Source organism: Oncorhynchus gorbuscha, linkage group LG18, assembly GCF_021184085.1.
Source record: "Oncorhynchus gorbuscha isolate QuinsamMale2020 ecotype Even-year linkage group LG18, OgorEven_v1.0, whole genome shotgun sequence".
Lineage (NCBI taxonomy): Eukaryota > Metazoa > Chordata > Actinopteri > Salmoniformes > Salmonidae > Oncorhynchus > Oncorhynchus gorbuscha.
Window position 1 is genome coordinate 23,872,960 of NC_060190.1, and position 21,953 is coordinate 23,894,912.

Consider the following 21,953-nt stretch of genomic DNA (forward strand, 5'->3'; position numbering starts at 1 on the left):
CCAAACCCTGCTTTTCTACAAACCACACACACTCACAGACTCCCATTTCAGGGCGTATGGACGCTCACACACAGCACTGACCACATTTGTCTACAAATACACATGCTCTCACGCGTGTTTGCACACAGACACAGAACACACCTCACTACTCAACAAACATACATGCACTGACACACGTACACACCCCAAGCATTTATACACAATCTGCTTTTCAACAAACACACGTGATCACATGTGAATGTCCACTATTTCTCAATGCTATACTGTGTTTAACTGTGTTCGATCTTGCCTAGCCATCTTGTCTCAAGAGGACCACAATGGAAATACAGTTGAAGTCAGAAGTTTACATACATCTTAGCCAAATACATTTAAACTCCATTTTTCACAATTCCTGACATTTAATCTGAGTAATAATTCCCTGTCTTAGGTCAGTTAGGATCACCACTTTATTTTAAGAATGTGAAATGTCAGAATAATAGTAGAGAGAATGATTTATTTCAGCTTTCATTTCTTTCAACTCATTCTCAGTGGATCAGAACTTTACATACATTCAATTAGTATTTGGTAGCATTGCCTTTAACTTGTTTAACTTGGGTCAAACATTTTGGGTAGCCTTCCACAATCTTCCCACAATAAGTTGGGTGAATCTTGGCCCATTCCTCCTGACAGAGCTGGTGTAACTGAGTCAGGTTAGTTGGCCTCCTTGCACGCACACGCTTTTTCAGTTCTGCCCACAAATTGACTATAGGTGTGAGGTCAAGGCTTTGTGATGGCCACTCCAATACCTTGACGTTGTTGTCCTTAAGCCATTTTGCCATAAGTTTGGAAGTATGCTTGGGGTCATTGTCCATTTGGAAGACCCATTTGCGACCAAGCTTTAACTTCCTGACTGATGTCTTGAGATGTTGCTTCAATATATCCACATAATTTTCCTACCTCATGATGCCATGTATTTTGTTAAGTACACCAGTCCCTCCTGCAGCAAAGCACCCCCACAGCATGATGCTGCCACCCCTGTGTTTCACGGTTGGGATGGTGTTCTTCGGCTTGCAAGCCTCCCCCTTTTTCCTCCAAACATAACAATGGTCATTTTGGCCAAACAGTTATATTTTTGTTTCATCAGACCAGAGGACATTTCTCCAAAATGTACGATCTTTGTCCCCATGTGCAATCCATAGTCTGGCTTTTTTATGGAGGTTTTGGAGCAGTTGTTTCTTCCTTGCTGAACGGCCTTTCAGGTTATGTCGATATAGGACTCGTTTTACTGTGGATATAGATACTTTTGTACCTGTTTCACAAGGTCCTTTGCTGTTGTTCTGGGATTGATTTGCACTTTTCACACCAAAGTATGTTCATCTCTAGGAGACATTACACATCTCTTTTCTGAGCGATAATGAAGGCTGCGTGGTCCCATGGTGTTTATACTTGGGTACTATTGTTTGTACAGATGAATGTGGTACCTTCAGTAGTTTGGAAATTGCTCCCAAAGATGAATCAGACTTGTGGAGGTTCTGAGGTCTTGGTTGATTTCTTTAGATTTTCCCATGATGTCAAGCAAAGAGGCACTGAGTTTGAAGGTAGGCCTTGAAAAAAGTCCACAGGTACACCTCCAATTGACTCAAATTATGTCAATTAGCTTATCAGCAGCTTCTAAAGCCATGATATAATTTTCTGGAATTTTCTAACTTAGTGTATGTAGACTTCTGACCCACTGGAATTGTGATACAGTGAATTATAAGTGAAATAATCTGTCTTTAAACAATTGTTGGAAAAATGACTTGTAGATGACAAAGTAGATGTCCTAACCGACTTGCCAAACCTATAATTTGTGGAGTGGTTGAAAAATGAGTTATAATGACTCCAACCTAAGTGTATTTAAACTTCTGACTTCAACTGTCCCAGACTTTGTGCGTTATCTTTGATGATTTTACTGTGCATGTAATGGCTTTTTCAAGTTGTGTGCTTGTTTTTCTAAATGGTTGAATTAATAAACAAACTAAACTACTGAACAAAAATATAAACTCAACATGTAAAGTGTTGTATCCATGTTTCATGGGTTGAAATGAAATATCCCAGAAATGTTTCATATGCACAAAAAGCTAATTTATTTTTTGTTTTTTGTTTTCATTCATGTTAGTAAGCATTTTTCCTTTGCCAAGATAATCCATCCACCTGACAGGTGTTACATATCAAGAAGCTGATTAATCAGCATGCTCATTACACAGGTGCATCTTGTAAATAAAAGGCCACTCTACATTTACATTACATTTAAGTCATTTAGCAGACGCTCTTATCCAGAGCGACTTACAAATTGGTGCATTCACCTTATGACATCCAGTGGAGCAGTCACTTTACAATAGTGCATCTAAAACTTAAGGGGGGGGGGGTGAGAGGGAATACTTATCCTATCCTAGGTATTCCTTAAAGAGGTGGGGTTTCAGGTGTCTCCGGAAGGTGGTGATTGACTCCGCTGTCCTGGCGTCGTGAGGGAGTTTGTTCCACCATTGGGGGGCCAGGGCTGCGAACAGTTTTGACTGGGCTGAGCGGGAGCTGTACTTCCTCAGTGGTAGGGAGGCGAGCAGGCCAGAGGTGGATGAACGCAGTGCCCTTGTTTGGGTGTAGGGCCTGATCAGAGCCTGGAGGTACTGAGGTGCCGTTCCCCTCACAGCTCCGTAGGCAAGCACCATGGTCTTGTAGCGGATGCGAGCTTCAACTGGAAGCCAGTGGAGAGAACGGAGGAGCGGGGTGACGTGAGAGAACTTGGGAAGGTTGAACACCAGACGGGCTGCGGCGTTCTGGATGAGTTGAAGGGGTTTAATGGCACAGGCAGGGAGCCCAGCCAACAGCGAGTTGCAGTAATCCAGACGGGAGATGACAAGTGCCTGTATTAGGACCTGCGCCGCTTCCTGTGTGAGGCAGGGTCGTACTCTGCGGATGTTGTAGAGCATGAACCTACAGGAACGGGCCACCGCCTTGATGTTGGTTGAGAACGACAGGGTGTTGTCCAGGATCACGCCAAGGTTCTTGGCGCTCTGGGAGGAGGACACAATGGAGTTGTCAACCGTGATGGCGAGATCATGGAACGGGCAGTCCTTCCCCGGGAGGAAGAGCAGCTCCGTCTTGCCGAGGTTCAGCTTGAGGTGGTGATCCGTCATCCACACTGATATGTCTGCCAGACATGCAGAGATGCGATTCGCCACCTGGTCATCAGAAGGGGGAAAGGAGAAGATTAATTGTGTGTCGTCTGCATAGCAATGATAAGAGAGACCATGTGAGGTTATGACAGAGCCAAGTGACTTGGTGTATAGCGAGAATAGGAGAGGGCCAAGAACAGAGCCCTGGGGGACACCAGTGGTGAGAGCGCGTGGTGAGGAGACAGATTCTCGCCACGCCACCTGGTAGGAGCGACCTGTCAGGTAGGACGCAATCCAAGCGTGGGCCGCGCCGGAGATGCCCAACTCGGAGAGGGTGGAGAGGAGGACCTGATGGTTCACAGTATCGAAGGCAGCCGATAGATCTAGAAGGATGAGAGCAGAGGAGAGAGAGTTAGCTTTAGCAGTGCGGAGCGCCTCCGTGATACAGAGGAGAGCAGTCTCAGTTGAATGACTAGTCTTGAAACCTGACTGATTTGGATCAAGAAGGTCATTCAGAGAGAGATAGCGGGAGAGCTGGCCAAGGACGGCACGTTCAAGAGTTTTGGAGAGAAAAGAAAGAAGGGATACTGGTCTGTAATTGTTGACATCGGAGGGATCGAGTGTAGGTTTTTTCAGAAGGGGTGCAACTCTCGCTCTCTTGAAGACGGAAGGGACGTAGCCAGCGGTCAGGGATGAGTTGATGAGCGAGGTGAGGTAAGGGAGAAGGTCTCCGGAAATGGTCTGGAGAAGAGAGGAGGGGATAGGGTCAAGCGGGCAGGTTGTTGGGCGGCCGGCCGTCACAAGACGCGAGATTTCATCTGGAGAGAGAGGGGAGAAAGAGGTCAGAGCACAGGGTAGGGCAGTGTGAGCAGAACCAGCGGTGTCGTTTGACTTAGCAAACAAGGATCGGATGTCGTCGACCTTCTTTTCAAAATGGTTGACGAAGTCATCTGCAGAGAGGGAGGAGGGGGGGGAGGGGGAGGAGGATTCAGGAGGGAGGAGAAGGTGGCAAAGAGCTTCCTAGGGTTAGAGGCAGATGCTTGGAATTTAGCGTGGTAGAAAGTGGCTTTAGCAGCAGAGACAGAGGAGGAAAATGTAGAGAGGAGGGAGTGAAAGGATGCCAGGTCCGCAGGGAGGCGAGTTTTCCTCCATTTCCGCTCGGCTGCCCGGAGCCCTGTTCTGTGAGCTCGCAATGAGTCATCGAGCCACGGAGCGGGAGGGAGGACTGAGCCGGCCTGGAGGATAGGGGACATAGAGAGTCAAGGGATGCAGAGAGGGAGGAGAGGAGGGTTGAGGAGGCAGAATCAGGAGATAGGTGGGAGAAGGTTTGAGCGGAGGGAAGAGATGATAGGATGGAAGAGGAGAGAGTAGCGGGGGAGAGAGAGCGAAGGTTGGGACGGCGCGATACCATCCGAGTAGGGGCAGTGTGGGAGGTGTTGGATGAGAGCGAGAGGGAAAAGGATACAAGGTAGTGGTCGGAGACTTGGAGGGGAGTTGCAATGAGGTTAGTGGAAGAACAGCATCTAGTAAAGATGAGGTCGAGCGTATTGCCTGCCTTGTGAGTAGGGGGGAAGGTGAGAGGGTGAGGTCAAAAGAGGAGAGGAGTGGAAAGAAGGAGGCAGAGAGGAAAGAGTCAAAGGTAGACGTGGGGAGGTTAAAGTCGCCCAGAACTGTGAGAGGTGAGCCGTCCTCAGGAAAGGAGCTTATCAAGGCATCAAGCTCATTGATGAACTCTCCGAGGGAACCTGGAGGGCGATAAATGATAAGGATGTTAAGCTTGAAAGGGCTAGTAACTGTGACAGCATGGAATTCAAAGGAGGCGATAGACAGATGGGTAAGGGGAGAAAGAGAGAATGACCACTTGGGAGAGATGAGGATCCCGGTGCCACCACCCCGCTGACCAGACGCTCTCGGGGTGTGCGAGAACACGTGGGCGGACGAAGAGAGAGCAGTAGGAGTAGCAGTGTTGTCTGTGGTGATCCATGTTTCCGTCAGTGCCAAGAAGTCGAGGGACTGGAGGGAGGCATAGGCTGAGATGAACTCTGCCTTGTTGACCGCAGATTGGCAGTTCCAGAGGCTACCGGAGACCTGGAACTCCACGTGGGTCGTGCGCGCTGGGACCACCAGAGTAGGGTGGCCGCGGCCACGCGGTGTGGAGCGTTTGTATGGTCTGTGCAGAGAGGAGAGAACAGGGATAAACAGACACATAGTTGACAGGCTACAGAAGAGGCTACGCTAATGCAAAGGAGATTGGAATGACAAGTGGACTACACGTCTCGAATGTTCAGAAAGTTAAGCTACGTAGCAAGAATCTTATTGACTAAAATGATTAAAATGATACAGTACTGCTGAAGTAGGCCAGCTGGCAGTGGGTGCGTTGTTGACACTACACTAATCAAGTCGTTCCGTTGAGTGTAATAGTTTCTGCAGTGTTGCTATTCGGGGGCTAGCTGGCTACCTAGCAGTGTTGTTTACGTTACGTTGCGTTAAAAGAACGACAATAGCTGGCTAGCGAACCTAGAAAATCGCTCTAGACTACACAATTATCTTTGATACAAAGACGGCTATGTAGCTAGCTATGTAGCTAGCTACGATCAAACAAATCAAACCGTTGTACTGTAATGAAATGAAGTGAAAATGTGATACTACCTGTGAATGCGACCGGGTTGTTGAGTTCTATACAGAAGACGTTGGCTAGCGTTGGCTAGCTAGCAGAGTCACCTACGTTAAGGACAACAAATAGCTGGCTAGCTAACCTCGGTAAATTAAGATAATCACTCTAAGACTACACACTCTAAACCTAAACAACACAATTATCTTGGATACGATGATACGAAGACAGCAAAGACAGCTATGTAGCTAGCTAACACTACACTAATCAAGTCGTTCAGTTGAGTGTAATAGTTTCTCCAGTGCAGCTAATCAGTGGACGTTAGCTAGCTGGCCAGTGAAGACTACGTTAGGACGGCGAAATACGATAATTACGCAATTATCTTTGATACAAAGACGGCTATGTAGCTAGCTGAGAAGAAATTGCTAAGATTAGACAAATCAAACCGTTGTGCTATAATGAAATATAATGAAAAAGTTATACTATACTACCCGTGGGAGCGAAGTGCAGATGCGACCACTCGCTCCAACCGGAACCGGAAATAATGTGCTAAAATGTGCCATTTTGCCACATAACACAATGCCACATGTGCAATTGGCATGCTGACTTCAGGAATGTCCACTAGAGCTGTTGCCAGGCATAAGCTATGGACAACAAACACAATTGCATTTTATCGATGGCAATTTGAATGTACAGAGATACAGTGACAAGATCCTGAGGCCCATTGTTGTACCATTCATCCTCCGTCATTACCTCATGTTTTTGCATGATAATGCACGCACGGCCCCATGTCGCAAAGATCTGTACACAATTCCTGAAGCTCAAAATGTCCATGTTCTTTCATGGACTGCATACTCACCAGGCATGTCACCCATTGAGCATGTTTAGGATGCTCTGGATCAACGTGTTTCAGTTCCCAACAATATCCTTCAACTACGCACAGCCATTGAAGAGGAGTGGGATAACATTCCACAGGCCACAGTCATCAGCCTGATTAATTCTATGCAAGTGGGATATGTTGCGCTGCATTAGTCAAATGGTGGTCACACCACATACTGACTGGTTTTCTAATCCACGCCCTTACCTTTTTTTTTAAAGGTATCTGTGACCAACAGGTGCACATCTGTATTCCCAGTCATGTGATATCCATAGATTAGGGAGTAATACATTTATTTCAATTGTCCTTGAACCGCCCACTTCGGGCTTTCATTGTTTGCCTTATTTCAGCACTGACGATACTATCTCATCCACAGAACAAGTCCACATTCTCTCGTCTCTCTCTTTCCACCCAGGGACCCCTGGGGCGTTGCTTTAAAGTAACCAGTGACCCTTGAACGACATTGCAGAATCCGACTGCATGGGATAGGTGGTGGTCGTGCTATGAATACTTTCATGCTCAGATGCTCGTCCCCATATTGGGAATGGAAATATCCTGGGCTTTGTCTAAGCTTCTGGGAGAGGGTTTCGATCTCTGGTCGCAAACTCTAGTCTCAACCCCTAGAGTTTATTATCCCCTATACCACAACTATTACCACAGAACACAATATTAACACACACAATAACTGGTAGAAATATATTCACCGGAGAAAAAAACCTGTCTATGCTATGCCAGTACTAGATTGACAGTGGAAAATTGTATGAAATAATGCCAATGCTAGGTTTTGTTTAATTAGGACAGACTACAAGTAATTAAAAAAATATGTTTTGCAATAGAGAATTAGAATGAGTGTTCAATTGGACAAGTCCTGCTAGTTCCTCACTGTTCCAGTGTTTTTTTCCCCCATTCTCTCTCCCCCAGGGCCTTGTGATTGAGCGCATCGGCAGAAGACCCCTCCTCATCTTCGGCTTCAGCGCCATGGCCTTCTTCTTTGGCCTTCTCACTGTGTTTCTCAATTTCCAGGTCAGTGCAGCCTATCCACTGTGCAACACACTCCTCTTAGTCATGTCTACATGTCAACCGCATCAGTGAACAGGTTGCTGTCTTTTATTAAGACTGGAATACAATGAAGTCATGAATCCAGAGTGACATTGTTGTCCTTGGGCTGTTAAAATTCCCAAAGAAATGCAAAACACCTGCTACAAGCCTTGATTTCTGACAGTTTCATAAATGCCCTGGAATATAACCTCTTGATATCATGCAATAGGTGTTTTTGGAACCAATATGGAGGTTCTAAAAATGATAACCAAGTAAATATTAAGAGTTGTTTTCCCCCAAGATGCCATATCCACCAATAAAAAATAATAAGAATCATTTGTTACGTTACAGCCTTATTCTAAAATATATAGAATACATGTTTTTCCTCATCAATTTACACACAATATCCTGTAATGACAAAGTAACAACAGGTTTTTAGAAATGTTTGCAAATGTATTATATATAATAAACGGATACCTTATTTACAGAAGTATTCAGACCCTTTGCTATGAGACTCGAAATTGAACTTAGGTGCATCCTGTTTCGATTGATCATCCTTGAGATGTTTCTACAACTTGGAGTCCACCTGTGGTAAATTCAAGTGATTGGACGTGATTTGGAAGGGCATGCACCTGTAAGGTCCCACAATTGGCAGTGCATGTCAGAGCAAAAACCAAGTCATGTGGTCGAAGGAATTGTCCGTAGAGCTCTGAGACAGGATTGTATTGAGGCACAGATCTGGGGAAAGGTTCCAAAACATTTCTGCAGTAAAAGGTCTGAATACTTATATCAATAAGATATTTCAGAAAAAAACAATGAATACATTTAAAAATAAGGCTTTAATGTAACAGAATGTGGAAAAGTCTTGGTCTGAATACTTTAGTATTCCTAGGCTGGCGTGGTTACACGTGATCAGCGTTTTTGAGGCCTGTTAGACATACTGCCAAATTCTCTAAAACGATGTTGGAGGCGCCTGCTGGTAGAGGAATTAACATTAAATTATCTGGAAACAGCTCTGATGGACAATTCCATCAGTCAGCATGCCAATCACACGCTCCCACAAAACTTGAGACATCTGTGGCATTTTGTTGTGACAAAACTGCACATTTTTTAGTTGCCTTTTATGATTCCCACTTCAAGGTGCACCTGTGTAAAGATCATGCTGTTTAATCAGCTTCTTGATATGCCACACCTGTCAGGTGAATTGATTATCTTGGCAAAGGGGAAATGCTCACTAGCATGGATTTTAAACAAATTTGTGCTCAAAATGTGAAAGAAATATGCTTTATGTGCATATGAAAAAATTCTGTGATCTTTTATTTCAGCTCATGAACATGAGACCAACACTTTACGTTGCGTTTCTCTATTTTTGTCCAGTGGAGTTTAAAAAGGGTTAGTTCTGGCCACTTATTCTGAAGACTTGGGTTCCAGCCACCCTTACAAAAAAGCACATGTCGAATTTGCAGTTTCAGATGTGAAATAGCAGTTTTGACACGTTGAGTTTAAATATCATATGTGAAACCTTGTTTTCATGTATTAAATTCAGAGTTTACATGTTAACACCACATTTTCACTTGTGAGGAGAATAAACATGTTGTTTTCACCTCACATGTGATTTGTGAAAATCTATTTTGTAGTTTCACTTGTAAGAAACTCCACATTTACTTCAATGTTTGCAAACAAATGAAATGTAAACAAACACGGTGTATCCTAAAAACATGGTTAAAACAATAGTCTATGGATTTGAGTGGTTGCATTTCTCCAGCCCCATGCCTCTGCTTTGTACCAAAACTGTGTTGGGGTGAACACATGGTTCATGTGTTTTTTTTCTCCCCCCAATTTTATGGTATCCAATTGTTAGTAGTTACTGTCTTGTCTCATCGCTACAACTTCCATACAGGTTTGGGAGAGACGAAGGTCGAAAAACATGCGTCCTCCGAAACACAACCCAACCAAGCCTCACTGCTTCTTAACAGTGTGCATCCAACCCGGAAGCCAGCCGCACCAATGTGTCGGAGGAAACACCGTACACCTAGCGACCTGGTCAGTGTGCACTGCGCCCGGCCCGTCACAGGAGTCACTAGTGCGCGATGAGACAAGGATATCCCTACCGGCCAAACCCTCCCTAACCCGGACGACGCTAGCCAATTGTGCGTCGCCCCATGGACCTCCCGGCTGCGACAGAGCTTGGGCTCGAACCCAGAATCTCTGGTGGCACAGCTACCCGGGAGGCCCTACGTGGTTCATGTTTTAATGAAGTTTTACCACTTTAAACACCTTTTAATAGATCAACAGTGCAATCAATATGGTGCAATCCTCTAGTGAGAGATTTACTTTTGTGTCAATAATATCAATCAAAACTTCAAGAACAACCTTTTTTGTATTACAAAAGAAATAATACAATTGAAAGCATAATGTTAACCCAAAAGTATTGAGAGCAAAACAAAATATTACATTGAAATCATTTTTCACCCCCAAAAAAAAAACGAAATGTTTTCAATTAATAATTGGTTATGATAACAAAATTAAATAAATGCCTCCCTCTTTATTGCAATTTTACTTTTTTTGTTATCTTATTGCCACATTCATTCCAACACGATAGCATCCTGCGTTCCACTGCTGGCATTTGAAGCTAAGCAGGGTTAGTCCTGGTTGGTCCCTCGATGGGAGACCAGATGTAACTGGATGTGGTGAAAAATACACGTAGGAAAATGTTTTAAAACAATTTGAAAAATGTACTTTTGAAACTTCACACGTCTGAAAACCATGTGTCTGACTCGTGAAAAAAATAGTCCTAACTTTTTTTGTAAGGGCGTGCCAACAGTGCATAACTACACAGTATCACTTTCACTCACAACCAGTATCTATTCAACTTTTACATTCGTCAACCAGCTGTGTTTATTCAACAGTCCGTCATGTCATCCATATTGAGTGTCTGTTTTGTTTGACTCCTGACACTCGAAAGCCATGGTTGAGACGCAATACTGCAGCTCGTCTCACTAACCCCAACATTGGAATACACCAAAATGTACAAACAGAGTAAAACTTTACTCTGAACATTAGAACTTTGAAATGGGTGCACTGTTTATAGATATAAAACTGAAATACTTATTCTAAATGAAGTATACAGACTCTAAATGAAGTATACAGATAATGCTGCTCCCTTACTTTCTCTTTCTCTCTTACAGGACCAATATACATGGATGCCCTATCTCAGTTTCACCTGTATTTTGGCTGTAATTGCCTCCTTCTGCTCCGGTCCAGGTAAAGCTACAGATTTGGGTTCTCTCTCTCTCGTGCTCTCGCTCTCTCTCAGTACTAATTGCCATAGTCACTACTCTTGGAAGGCGTTCCAGTGTACTTAAACATATTGGATGAGTAAGACGGTGGCTGCTCCGCTAAACCAAGTTGCCAACCCCAACTCTGCCATATTTGGCGGAGCCAAGCCGAGAGAGGAGGTAATTCTGAAAGACAAACCTTAAGAGATTGACCAAGCCTCAGAGCCCGGAGGGAAGGGCAGGGGGCGGTGTAGAAAAATGAACAGATGCCAACGGGATACGTTAACGTCTTTCGTTAGCATTCCTTTATCGGAGATGACAAACTGAATAAAACCCTCTGAGTGAAATATTTATTCGAGACAGAATAAAAGCAAGATGAGAACACACATACTCTTGGAAAAATAATACAACACACCAACACCCAAAGAGCAGCTTGTGAATGCATGTCAACTGTTAACATGGTTTTTACGTACACCTCTGCTTCTGTGACTAGTGCCTGCTTTGTCTGTAGTTCTGGTGGTCCTCTGTAGCTCAGTTGGTAGAGCATGGCGCTTGTAACGCCAGGGTAGTGGGTTCGATACCTGGGACCACCCATACGTAGAATGTATGCACACATGACTGTAAGTCGCTTTGGATAAAAGCGTCTGCTAAATGGCATATATATATATATATATATATATATATAAGACCGCCAGTGAGAAGAGTCACCATGGCAGGTGCTGCAATATATTAGCACATCAATTAGCAGGCAACCCTTGGCTTTGCTGTTATTTTTAGCGCATGCTATGCATATGGTATCGCATGCGCTCAATGGAGGTGCACGATTGGAGGTGTGTGCAAAGTTTCAAAGGTAGCCTGTTACCGAGCATTTATAGTGGGGCAAAAAAATATTTAGTCAGCCACCAATTGTGCAAGTTCTCCCACTTAAAAAGATGAGAGAGGCCTGTAATTGTCATCATAGGTACACTTTAACTATGACAGACAAAATGAGAGGGGGAATCCAGAAAATCACATTGTAGGATTTTTAATGAATTTATTTGCAAATTATGGTGGAAAATAAGTATTTGGTCAATAACAAAAGTGTGCTGGCTGCTGGGTTTTTCATGCTCAACATTTTCCCGTGTGTATCAAGAATGGTCCACCACCCAAAGGACATCCAGCCATTGGCAGGACAGACAGTGGTCGAAAAACGGGTCATTGATGAAAGAAGACAAAGGAGGCTGACACGAATTGTGCAGAGCAACAGACGAGCTCCACAGACGAGTCCAAGTACAACATTGGTGCCCATAAAGGAAATCACAACTCGTCGTACCTTGACACAAACTGGGTAAAAAGAAACTGCTTGCAGTGGGCTAAATAACAAAAACACTAGATGCTGGAGAATTGGAAAAACATTGCCTGGTTTTAATCCCAATTCCTGCTGTTTCATGCTGTTGGGAGGACTAGGGTATGGAGAAAACCACATGAGTACATGCATCTCTCATGCCACGTGTCAATATTGCAGGCAATATTGCAGTGTGATGGTGTCGGTTGTGTTTTCATGGCCCACATTGGGCCCCTTGATAAAAGTGGAGCAAGGTTTAAATGCCACAGCATATCCGAACATCATTGCCGATCAGGTGCATCCCTTTGTCAGCAGTGTTTCCATCGACAAATATATTTTTTCAGCAGTATAATGCCCAATGCCAAGGATTATCCAGGAATGGTTCCATGAACATGACAGTGAATTCAGCTTACTGCAGTGGTCTGCCCAGTCACCAGATTTCAATCCAATTGAGTATCTGTTGGATAAGATGGAACGAGCTATTCGGAGTAGAAATCCACTACGGGCCAACTTGACACAACTTTTTCTTTATTTTTACTATTAAAAATGCGGAGCTATACAGAGCCCTCCTATAACGGAATTCTTCGTCCTCCTCTGACGAGGAGTATGAAATGTCGGACCAATGCGCAGCGTGGTATGTGTTCATGATGATTTATTTTACTGAACACTGAAAATACAAAATAACAACGTGAAAATAAACTAAATCCAAAACACTAAAACAGAAAATAATCACCCCCAAAACACAGGTGGGAATAGCCATCCTGTAGAAGGGGATAATGCATTTCTTTGCATCGCAAGATAGTTCTCAATTAAACATGTTGTGAGCTACACATTTCTCTTCTCTCCCCTGCAATTCTTCCCAGGTCGTTAGTGTAAAAGAGAAAGTAGTGCACTATATTCTCTGTCAATAAACCTGGGAAAATAGTGGTTAATAAACAACTCTTAAGGGCGGCCCTATAAAAAAAAAATCTGTTTATTTTTTCCTGGTTACATTTTTCTTCTTTTCACTCTCAACATTACAATTGGTCATAGTGAATTGTTTTTATTGGATGTCATTTGAGTCCATGTCAATGCTTAAATCAGTTCAGAAGACAATTTTTGGGGGTCTGAAAGATAACAAACAAATGTAGACTTTGTTTTGGTGTAAATCCCTTTTAATTGTGCATCTAGCGAGTGAGGAATGTACTGGTAAAGCAGTGGTTCTGTACTGCTGCTGCTCATTTCATGGTAAAGTTTGCAAATAACAAATAGTAAATACAAATGATATACTTACTTATGATATACTTCTGCCAGGTAAGCCTACTTTGCAGTTCATTTCATTTCTTTGTCAGTGGGCAAACGTACAAAATTAGCAGGGGATCAAATACTTATTTCCCTCACTGTATATACTTTTGTACCATAGCATCTTCACAGGTCCTTTGCTGTTGTTCTGGGATTGATTTGCACTTTTCACACCAAAGTACGTTAATCTTTAGGTGACAGAACACGTCACCTTCCTGAGCGGTATGTCGGCTGCGTGGTCCCATGGTGTTTATACTTGCGTACTATTGTTTGTACAGATGAACGTGGTACCTTCAGGCATTTGGAAATTGCTCCCAAAGGTGTACATTTTTTCTCTGAGGTCTTGGCCGATTTTCTTTTGATTTTCCCATGATGTCAAGCAAAGAGGCACTGAGTTTGAAGGTATTTCAATCACTGGTGAAAAGCTTCAAGTTGCTTGGCGTGCACATCACTGACAGCCTTATATGGCCCATCCAGACAGTGTGGTGAAGAAGGCGCAACAGCACATCTTCAAATTCAGGAGGCTGAAGAAATTTGGCTTGGTCCCTGAAACTCTCACAAACTTCTACAGATGCACGATTGCGAGCATTCTGTCGGGCTGTATCACCGCCTGGTACAGCAATTGCACCGTCCGCAACTGCAGTGCTCTCCAGAGGGTGGTGCGGTCTGCCCAACGCATTACCGGGGGCACACTGCCTGCCCTATAGTACATCCCGGTGTCACATGAAGGCCAAGAATATCATCAAGGTCCTCAGCTACCCGAGCCATGGCCTGTTCACCCCACTACCATCTAAAAGGCTGAGACACCACAGGTGCTTCCAAGTTGGGAACGAGAGACAGATTGTTAAATATTCACCACTGGCCTCCTCCCAGTGCTCTGTCCTGAACTCAGTCACAGTTACGAGCAGGCAATCACCCAGTACTCTACCCTGCACCTTAGAGATGCTGCTCTATGTACATAGTCAATGAACACAGGTCACTTTAATAACGTTTACATACTGTTTTACCCACTACATACAGTGGCAAGAAAAAGTATGTGAACACTTTGGAATTACCTGGATTTCTGCATAAATTGGTAATGAAATTTGATCTGATCTTACATTTACATTTACATTTAAGTCATTTAGCAGACGCTCTTATCCAGAGCGACTTACAAATTCACAACAATAGACAAGTCTGCTTAATCTAATAACACACAAACAATTATACATTTTCATGTCTTTATTGAACACACCGTGTAAACATTCACAGTGCAGGGTGTAAAAAGAATGTGAACCCTTGGATTTGATAGCTGGTTGACACTCCTTTGGCAGCAATAACCTCAACCAAATGTTTTCTGAAGCTGCGGATCAGACCTGCTCAACAGTCAGGAGGAATTTTGGACCTTTCCTCTTTACAAAATTGTTTTAGCAATGTTCTTGGTATGTCTGGTGTGAACCGCTCTCGAGATCATGCCACAACATCTCAATTGGGTTGAGGTCAGGGCTCTGACTTTGCCAATCCAGAAGGCGTATTTTCTTAAAGCCACTACTGCGGCTTTAACAGTGTTTTGGGTCGTTGTCCTGTGTTTTGGGTCGTTGTCCTGTTGCATCACTCAACTTCTGTTGAGCTTCAATTGCCGCACAGGTAGCCTTACCTTCTCGTGCAAAATGTCTTTATTAACATGGGAATACATTTTTCCGTCAATGATAGCAAGCTGTCCAGGCGCTGAGGCAGCAAAGCAGCCCAAACCATGATTCTCCCTCCACCATACTTTACAGTTGGGATAAGGTTTTGATGTTGGTGTGCTGTGCCTTTTTTTTTCTCCACATATAGTGTTGTCTGTTCCTTCCAAACAACTCAACTGTAGTTTCATCTGTCCACAGAATATTTTGCCAATAGCGCTGTGGAACATCCAGGTGCTCTTTTGCGAACTTCAGACGTGGAGCAATGTTTTTTTGTTCCTTGTCTAGAATTCACCGTGCTGTGTTTGTGTATCGCCCTGTCGTGTCGTGTTTTCCTCAACAGCAGTGTATTTACTTTACTGGATTAAAGACTCCTTTTGGGTCCTCTTTCACCCCAATGTTTTTTTGAACAGCAGTGGCTTCTTTCGTGGTGTCCTCCCATTAACACTATTCTTGTTTAGTGTTTTTGTCACACCCTGACCATAGTTTGCTTTGTATGTTTCTATGTTTTGTTTGGTCAGGGTGTGATCTGTTTGGGCATTCTATGTTGTGTGTCTAGTTTGTTTGTTTCTGTGTTTGGCCTGATATGGTTCTCAATCAGAGGCAGGTGTTAGTCATTGTCTCTGATTGGGAACCATATTTAGGTAGCCTGTTTGGTGTTGGGTTTTTTGGGTGATTGTTCCTGTCTTTGTGGCACCAGATAGGACTGTTTCGTTTTTTTTTCACGTTTCTTGTTTTGTAGATTTGATGTTGTAATTTCATCTTTATTAAAGATGTACAAAACTAACCACGCTGCATTTTGGTCCGCCTCTTTCACCAGAAGAAAACCGTTAGTTTTACGTATCGTAGACTCGTCAACAGAGATGTTAGCATGTTCCAGAGATTTCTGTAAGCCTTTAGCTGACTCTCTAGGATTCTTCTTAACCTCTGATTAATCTGCGCTGTGCTCTTGCAGTCATCTTTTCAGGACAGCCACTCCTAGGAAGAGTAGCAACAGTGCTGAAATTTCTCCATTTATAGACAATTTGTCTTACTGTGGACTGATGAATATCAAGGCTTTTAGAGATACTTTTGTAACCATTTCCAGCTTCATGCAAGTCAACAGTTCTTAATCTTAGGTCTAATGAGATATTTTTTGTTCGAGGCATGGTTCACATCAGGCAATGCTTCATGTGAATAGCAAACTCACATTTTGTGAGTTTTTTTATATGCAGGGCAGCTCTAACCAACATCTCCAATCTCGTCTCATTGATTGGACTCCAGGTTAGCTGACTCCTGACTTCAATTATCTTTTGGAGAAGTCATTAGCCTAGGGGTTCACATACTTTTCCAACCTACACAGTGAATGTTTAAATTATGTATTCAATATAGACAAGACAATTACAATTGTGTGTGTGCTATTTGTTTAAGCCACTGTTTGTCTATTGTTATGACTTAGAGGAAGATCAGATCACATTTTTTGGACCAATTTATGCAGAAATCCAGGTTCACATACTTTTTATTGCAGCTGTATGTACTGTATTCTAGTCAATGGGGAGAACGGTTAAAGAAGGATTTTTAAGCCTTGAGACATGGATTGTGTATGTGTGCCATTCACAGATGGTGAAGGGGCAAGACAAAATGTTTAAGTGCCTTTGAATGGGGTATGGTAGTAGGTGCCAGGCTCACTGATTTGTGACAAGATCTGAAATGCTGCTGAGTTTTTCACGCTCAATCATTTCCTGTGTGTATCAAGACTTGTCCACCACCCAAAGGACATGTAGCCAACTTGACAACTTAACTGTGGGAAGCATTGAAGTCAACATGGGCAAGCATCCCTGTGGAACACTTTCAACACATTTTACGACACTTTGTAGACAAATTGAGGCTGGGGGATGCAACTAAATATTAGGAAGGTGTTCCTAATATTTGGTACACTCAGTGTATATTTATATTGTGGACTCTGACATGACTCGTTCTGATATTTCTTAATTATTTACATTTTGGGGGATTTGTTTTGTGTTATTTCTGCACTGGAGCTAGAAACATAAGCATTTCACTGCGCTAACATTTGCAATGTATGTGTACGCGACCAATACAATTTTATAATACGATTTGATTTTGATGATACTCGCACAGTGTCAAATGTTCATTTGAGTATATCATTATGTCCCCAGGACTGCACAGCATATTATCTTCATTCAGTCTATGGAAACAAAGTAAGACAAACATTTGAAGAGTTATTGAGGTTTGCAAAACCAGAATATACACCCATGCATTGTGTAGGCAAAAACCATAACGTTAGCTACATCTCATTCAGTCTAGCTATATAGTGCTAATTGTAGGAATGGGTAATAGAAGCTTTATTAGCTAAATGTAACAAAAACCCATGGACATTAAAAATAATAACAAACTACAACCACAGGATAGGAATTGGGTTAGTTGTAATTATCTTTGGTAGCCAAAACTGCTAGGGTGAAATGGTATGCTAGCTAGCTAGTTTTACCGGCTAGCCAAATGCCTACAACAATTACTGTAGTATGCAATCATTATATACAAATATCAAAGTAACCATTCACAATACGTATCATTTGCGTGGCTCATATGTACACATGTAAATACACTTAAAGCTGCAATATGTAACTTTTTTGCGCAACCCAACAAAAGTCACATAGAAATGTCAGTTCTAGATCTGTCGTGCTCATGGAAAGCAAGTCTAAGAAGCGGTTGATCGGTTCTATGTGTGCTATTTCTATGGTTCCCGTTTTTAAGTTCTGTTTCTTTTACTTTCGGTTTTGTACACCAGCTTTAATTTTTCTTATGGAAGAATCTTTTGCCTTATGAATTCAGTCTTTCACGTGCCTTGTTGCAAACTCCAGGCGTGCAGTCTTGTGCCTTTTTCTCAGGAGTGACTTCTGTCTGGCAACTCTCCCATAAAGACCAGGTTGGTGCAGTGCTGTAGAGACTGTTGTCCTTGTCAGCCAAGGAACTCTGTGGTTCTGTCATTGGGTTCTTGGTCATCAAGGTCCTTATACCCTTCTCCAGATATATGCCTTATCACAATTCTATCTCAGAGATCTACGGATAGTTCCTCTGACTTTTTTTTCTCTGGCAGGTCGGTTTCTTTCTAAATCATGTGCAAACAATTGAATTGGCTGTAAGTGGTCTTCAATAAAGTTGTAGAGACATCTCAAGGATGATCGAAGGAAATTGGATGCACCTGAGCTCAATTTGGAGTGTCATAGCAAAGGGGTGTGAATGCTTACAGTACCAGTCAAACGTTTGGACACCTACTTTTTCAAGGATTTTACTATAGTTTGACTATTTTCTGCATTGCAGAATAATAGTGAAGACATCAAAACTATTAATTAAATAACACATATGGAATCATATAGTAAACAAGAAAATGGTAAACAAATCAAAGTAGATTTTAGATTCTTCAAAGTAGCCACCCTTGGCCTTGATGACAGTTTTGCACATTCTCTACAACCAGCTTCACCTGGAATTCTTTTCCAACAGTTTTGAAAGAGCTCCCACATATACTGAGCACTTGTTGGCTGCTTTTCCTTCACTCTGCGGTCCAACTCATCCCAAACCATCTCAATTGGGTTGAGGTCGGGTGATTGATTCTATAAGATTTAGGTTAGGGGAGTCACTGGAAATTGTTTTGATTTAAATGGGTTCCCAGCTGAAAAAGTTTGAATACCACTGCTCTAAAGGGCAGCAGTTGTTGCTATTTTCCAATCTTAAGTAACTGTTGCAAACATTTGGCTATATTATATACATTGATATTTGAATCTTAAAACAAACGTACAGAAAGGGCTGCTTAGTGCTCCACTATTACCAAAGGGCCCCTCCAGAATGTATTTCCTTTAGGCCAATTTGATTTAGCCTACTGTAATATTGTTGGATTCATTACCTCTGAAAATAAAATGAAATTGTAAAGGGATTTACAAATTTTCTGTTGGAATCTGTGCCATCGTGCGCTATCGTGCATACATTTATTTTGCCCCCCACACCAAACTCGGTCATGACACGCAGGTTAAAATATCAAAACAAACTCTGAACTCTGAATTTTGGGACAGGTCGAAAATCATTAAACATGTATGGCAATTTAGCTAGTTAGCTTACACTTGCTAGCTAACATTAAGTTGTCCTATTTAGCTAGCTTGCTGTTGCTAGCTAATTTGTCCTGGGATATAAACATTGAGTTGTTATTTTACCTGAAATGCACAAGGACCTCTACTCCGACAATTAATCCACACAAAAGACGGCCAACTGAATCATTTCTAGTCATCTCTCCTCCTTCCAGGCTTTTTCGTCATTTAACTTATATGGTGATCGCATCTAAACTTTCATTGTATTACCACGACAACCGGCAAAACAGTTCGTCTTTCAGTCACCCACGTGGGTACCTGCTTCTATAAACCAATGACATGGGAGAGGCAGGTCTTTCAGAGCGATCTGCGTCAGAAATAGGAATGAGTTCTATTTTAGCCCTTGGTGTCGCGGACGCTCGTTGGCGTGCGATCAGTGGGTGCAATAATTGAATAACATGGATTTCTAAATTTAATTTGCGACGCTCGCGCAAGCGACGTGTCCGGTCTGGTCAGCATGTAAGAGTACAAACGTTCTGAGTACATTTTGCATGATGAATACATATCCTTATTATTCTTTATTTGTATGGTGGGTGTCACGCCCTGACCTTAGTTATCTATGTTTTCTGTCTTATTTTGGTCAGGTCAGGGTGTGACGAGGGTGGGTATATGTGTTTTCACCCTGTCTAAGGTTTTTGTATGATTTTTTTTTTCAAGTCTAGGGGTTTATATGTCTATGGTGGCCTAGATTGATTCTCAATCAGAGGCAGCTGTTTATCGTTGTCGCTGATTGGGGACCATATTTAGGTAGCCATATTCCTTGTGGCTGCACTCGTTGTTCATAGAGTCACGTTCGTTTTGTTGTTTTGGTTAGTTTTAGTGTTCTTTGTGTTCTTCCTTTATTAACAGAAGAATGTATTCTAATCACGCTGCGCTTTGGTCTCCTCTTTACGATGAACGTGACAGTGGGTGTGAGATTTATTCATGTATTATTAAAATTAGAGGTCGACCGATTATGTTTTTCAACGCCGATTATTGGAGGACCAAAAAAAGCCGATTTCAATTTTTTACAATTTATTTGTAATAATAACAATTACAACAATACTGAATCAACACTTATTTGAACTTAATATAATACATCAATAAAATCAATTTAGCCTCAAATAAATAATGAAACATGTTCAATTTGGTTTAAATAATGCAAACCAAATTGGACATGTTTCATTATTTATTTGAGGCTAAATTGATTTTATTGATGTATTATACAAAGTGTTGGAAAAGAAAGTAAGTGCAATATGTGCCATGTAAGAAAGCTAACATGTAAGTTCCTTGCTCAGAACATGAGAACATATGAAAGCTGGGGGTTGCTTTTAACATGAGTCTTCAATATTCCCAGGTAAGAAGTTTTAGGTTATAGTTATTATAGGACTATTTCTCTCTATACCTTTTGTATTTCATATACTTTTGACTATTGGATGTTCTTATAGGCACTTTATTGCCAGTGTAACAGTATAGCTTCCGTACCTCTCCTCGTTCGAACCAGGAACACATCGACAACAGCCACCCTCGAAGCAGCGTTACCCATGCAGAGCAAGGGGAACAACTACTCCAAGTCTCAGAGCGAGTGACGTTTGAAACTCTTAGCACGCACCCGCTAACTAGCTAGCCATTTCACATCACATCGTTACACCAGCCTAATCTCGGGAGTTGATAGGCTTGAAGTCATAAACAACAGAGCTGCTGGCAAAATGCACCAAAGTGCTGTTTGAATGAATGCTTATGAGCCTGCTGGTGCCTACCATCGCTCAGTCAGACTGCTCTATCAAATCATAGACTTAATTATAACATAATAACACACAGAAATGCGAGCCGTAGGTCATTAATATGGTTGAATCCGGAAACTCATATCGAAAACAAGATGTTTATTCTTTCAGTGAATATATTGCTGTTACATTGCACAACCTTCAATGTTATGTCATTTTTACTTAAAATTCTGGCAAATTAGTTCGCAATGAGCCAGGCGCTCCGAACTCTTGCATATACTGGTGCAATGAATGCAAGAGAAGTGACACAATTTCACCTGGTTAATATTGCCTGCTAACCTGGATTTCTTTTAGTTAAATATGCAGGTTTAAAAATATATACTTCTGTGTATTGATTTTAAGAAAGGCATTGGTGTTTATGGTTAGGTACACGTTGGAGCAACGACAGTCCTTTTTCACGAATGCGCACTGCATCGATTATATGCAATGCAGGACATGCTAGATAAACTAGTAATATCATCAACCATGTGTAGTTATAACTAGTAACTGGTAAGTTTAATGCTAGCTAGCCACTTACCTTGGCTTCTTACTGCATTCGCGTAACAGGCGGGCTCCTCGTGAGGCAGGTGGTTAGAGCGTTGGACTAGTTAACCGTAAAGTTGCAAGATTGAATCCCTGAGCTGACAAGGTAAAAACCTGTTGTTCTGCCACTGAACAAGGCAGTTAACCCACCGTTCCTAGGCCGTCATTGAAATTAAGAATGTGTTCTTAACTGACTTGCCTAGTTAAATAAAGATTAAATAAATGTGTAAAAAAAAAGAAATCTGCAAATTTGGCGTCCAAAATTATCGATTTCCGATTGTTATGAAAACCTGAAATCGGCCCTAATTAATCGGCCATTCTGATT

At 42.2% G+C, this 21,953-nt stretch overlaps 1 protein-coding gene across 1 annotated transcript in view; it reads left to right on the plus strand.

Annotated features, from left to right (window-relative positions):
* The window catches only part of slc2a9l2 (solute carrier family 2 member 9, like 2), a 253,543-nt gene that overhangs the window by 136,774 nt on the left and 94,816 nt on the right, over positions 1-21,953 (plus strand). Inside the window, exons 10-11 of the mRNA XM_046310980.1 lie at positions 7,544-7,645; positions 10,849-10,924. Of these exons, the coding sequence (XP_046166936.1) occupies positions 7,544-7,645; positions 10,849-10,924 (178 nt within the window). The remainder of the gene's footprint in view (positions 1-7,543; positions 7,646-10,848; positions 10,925-21,953) is intronic.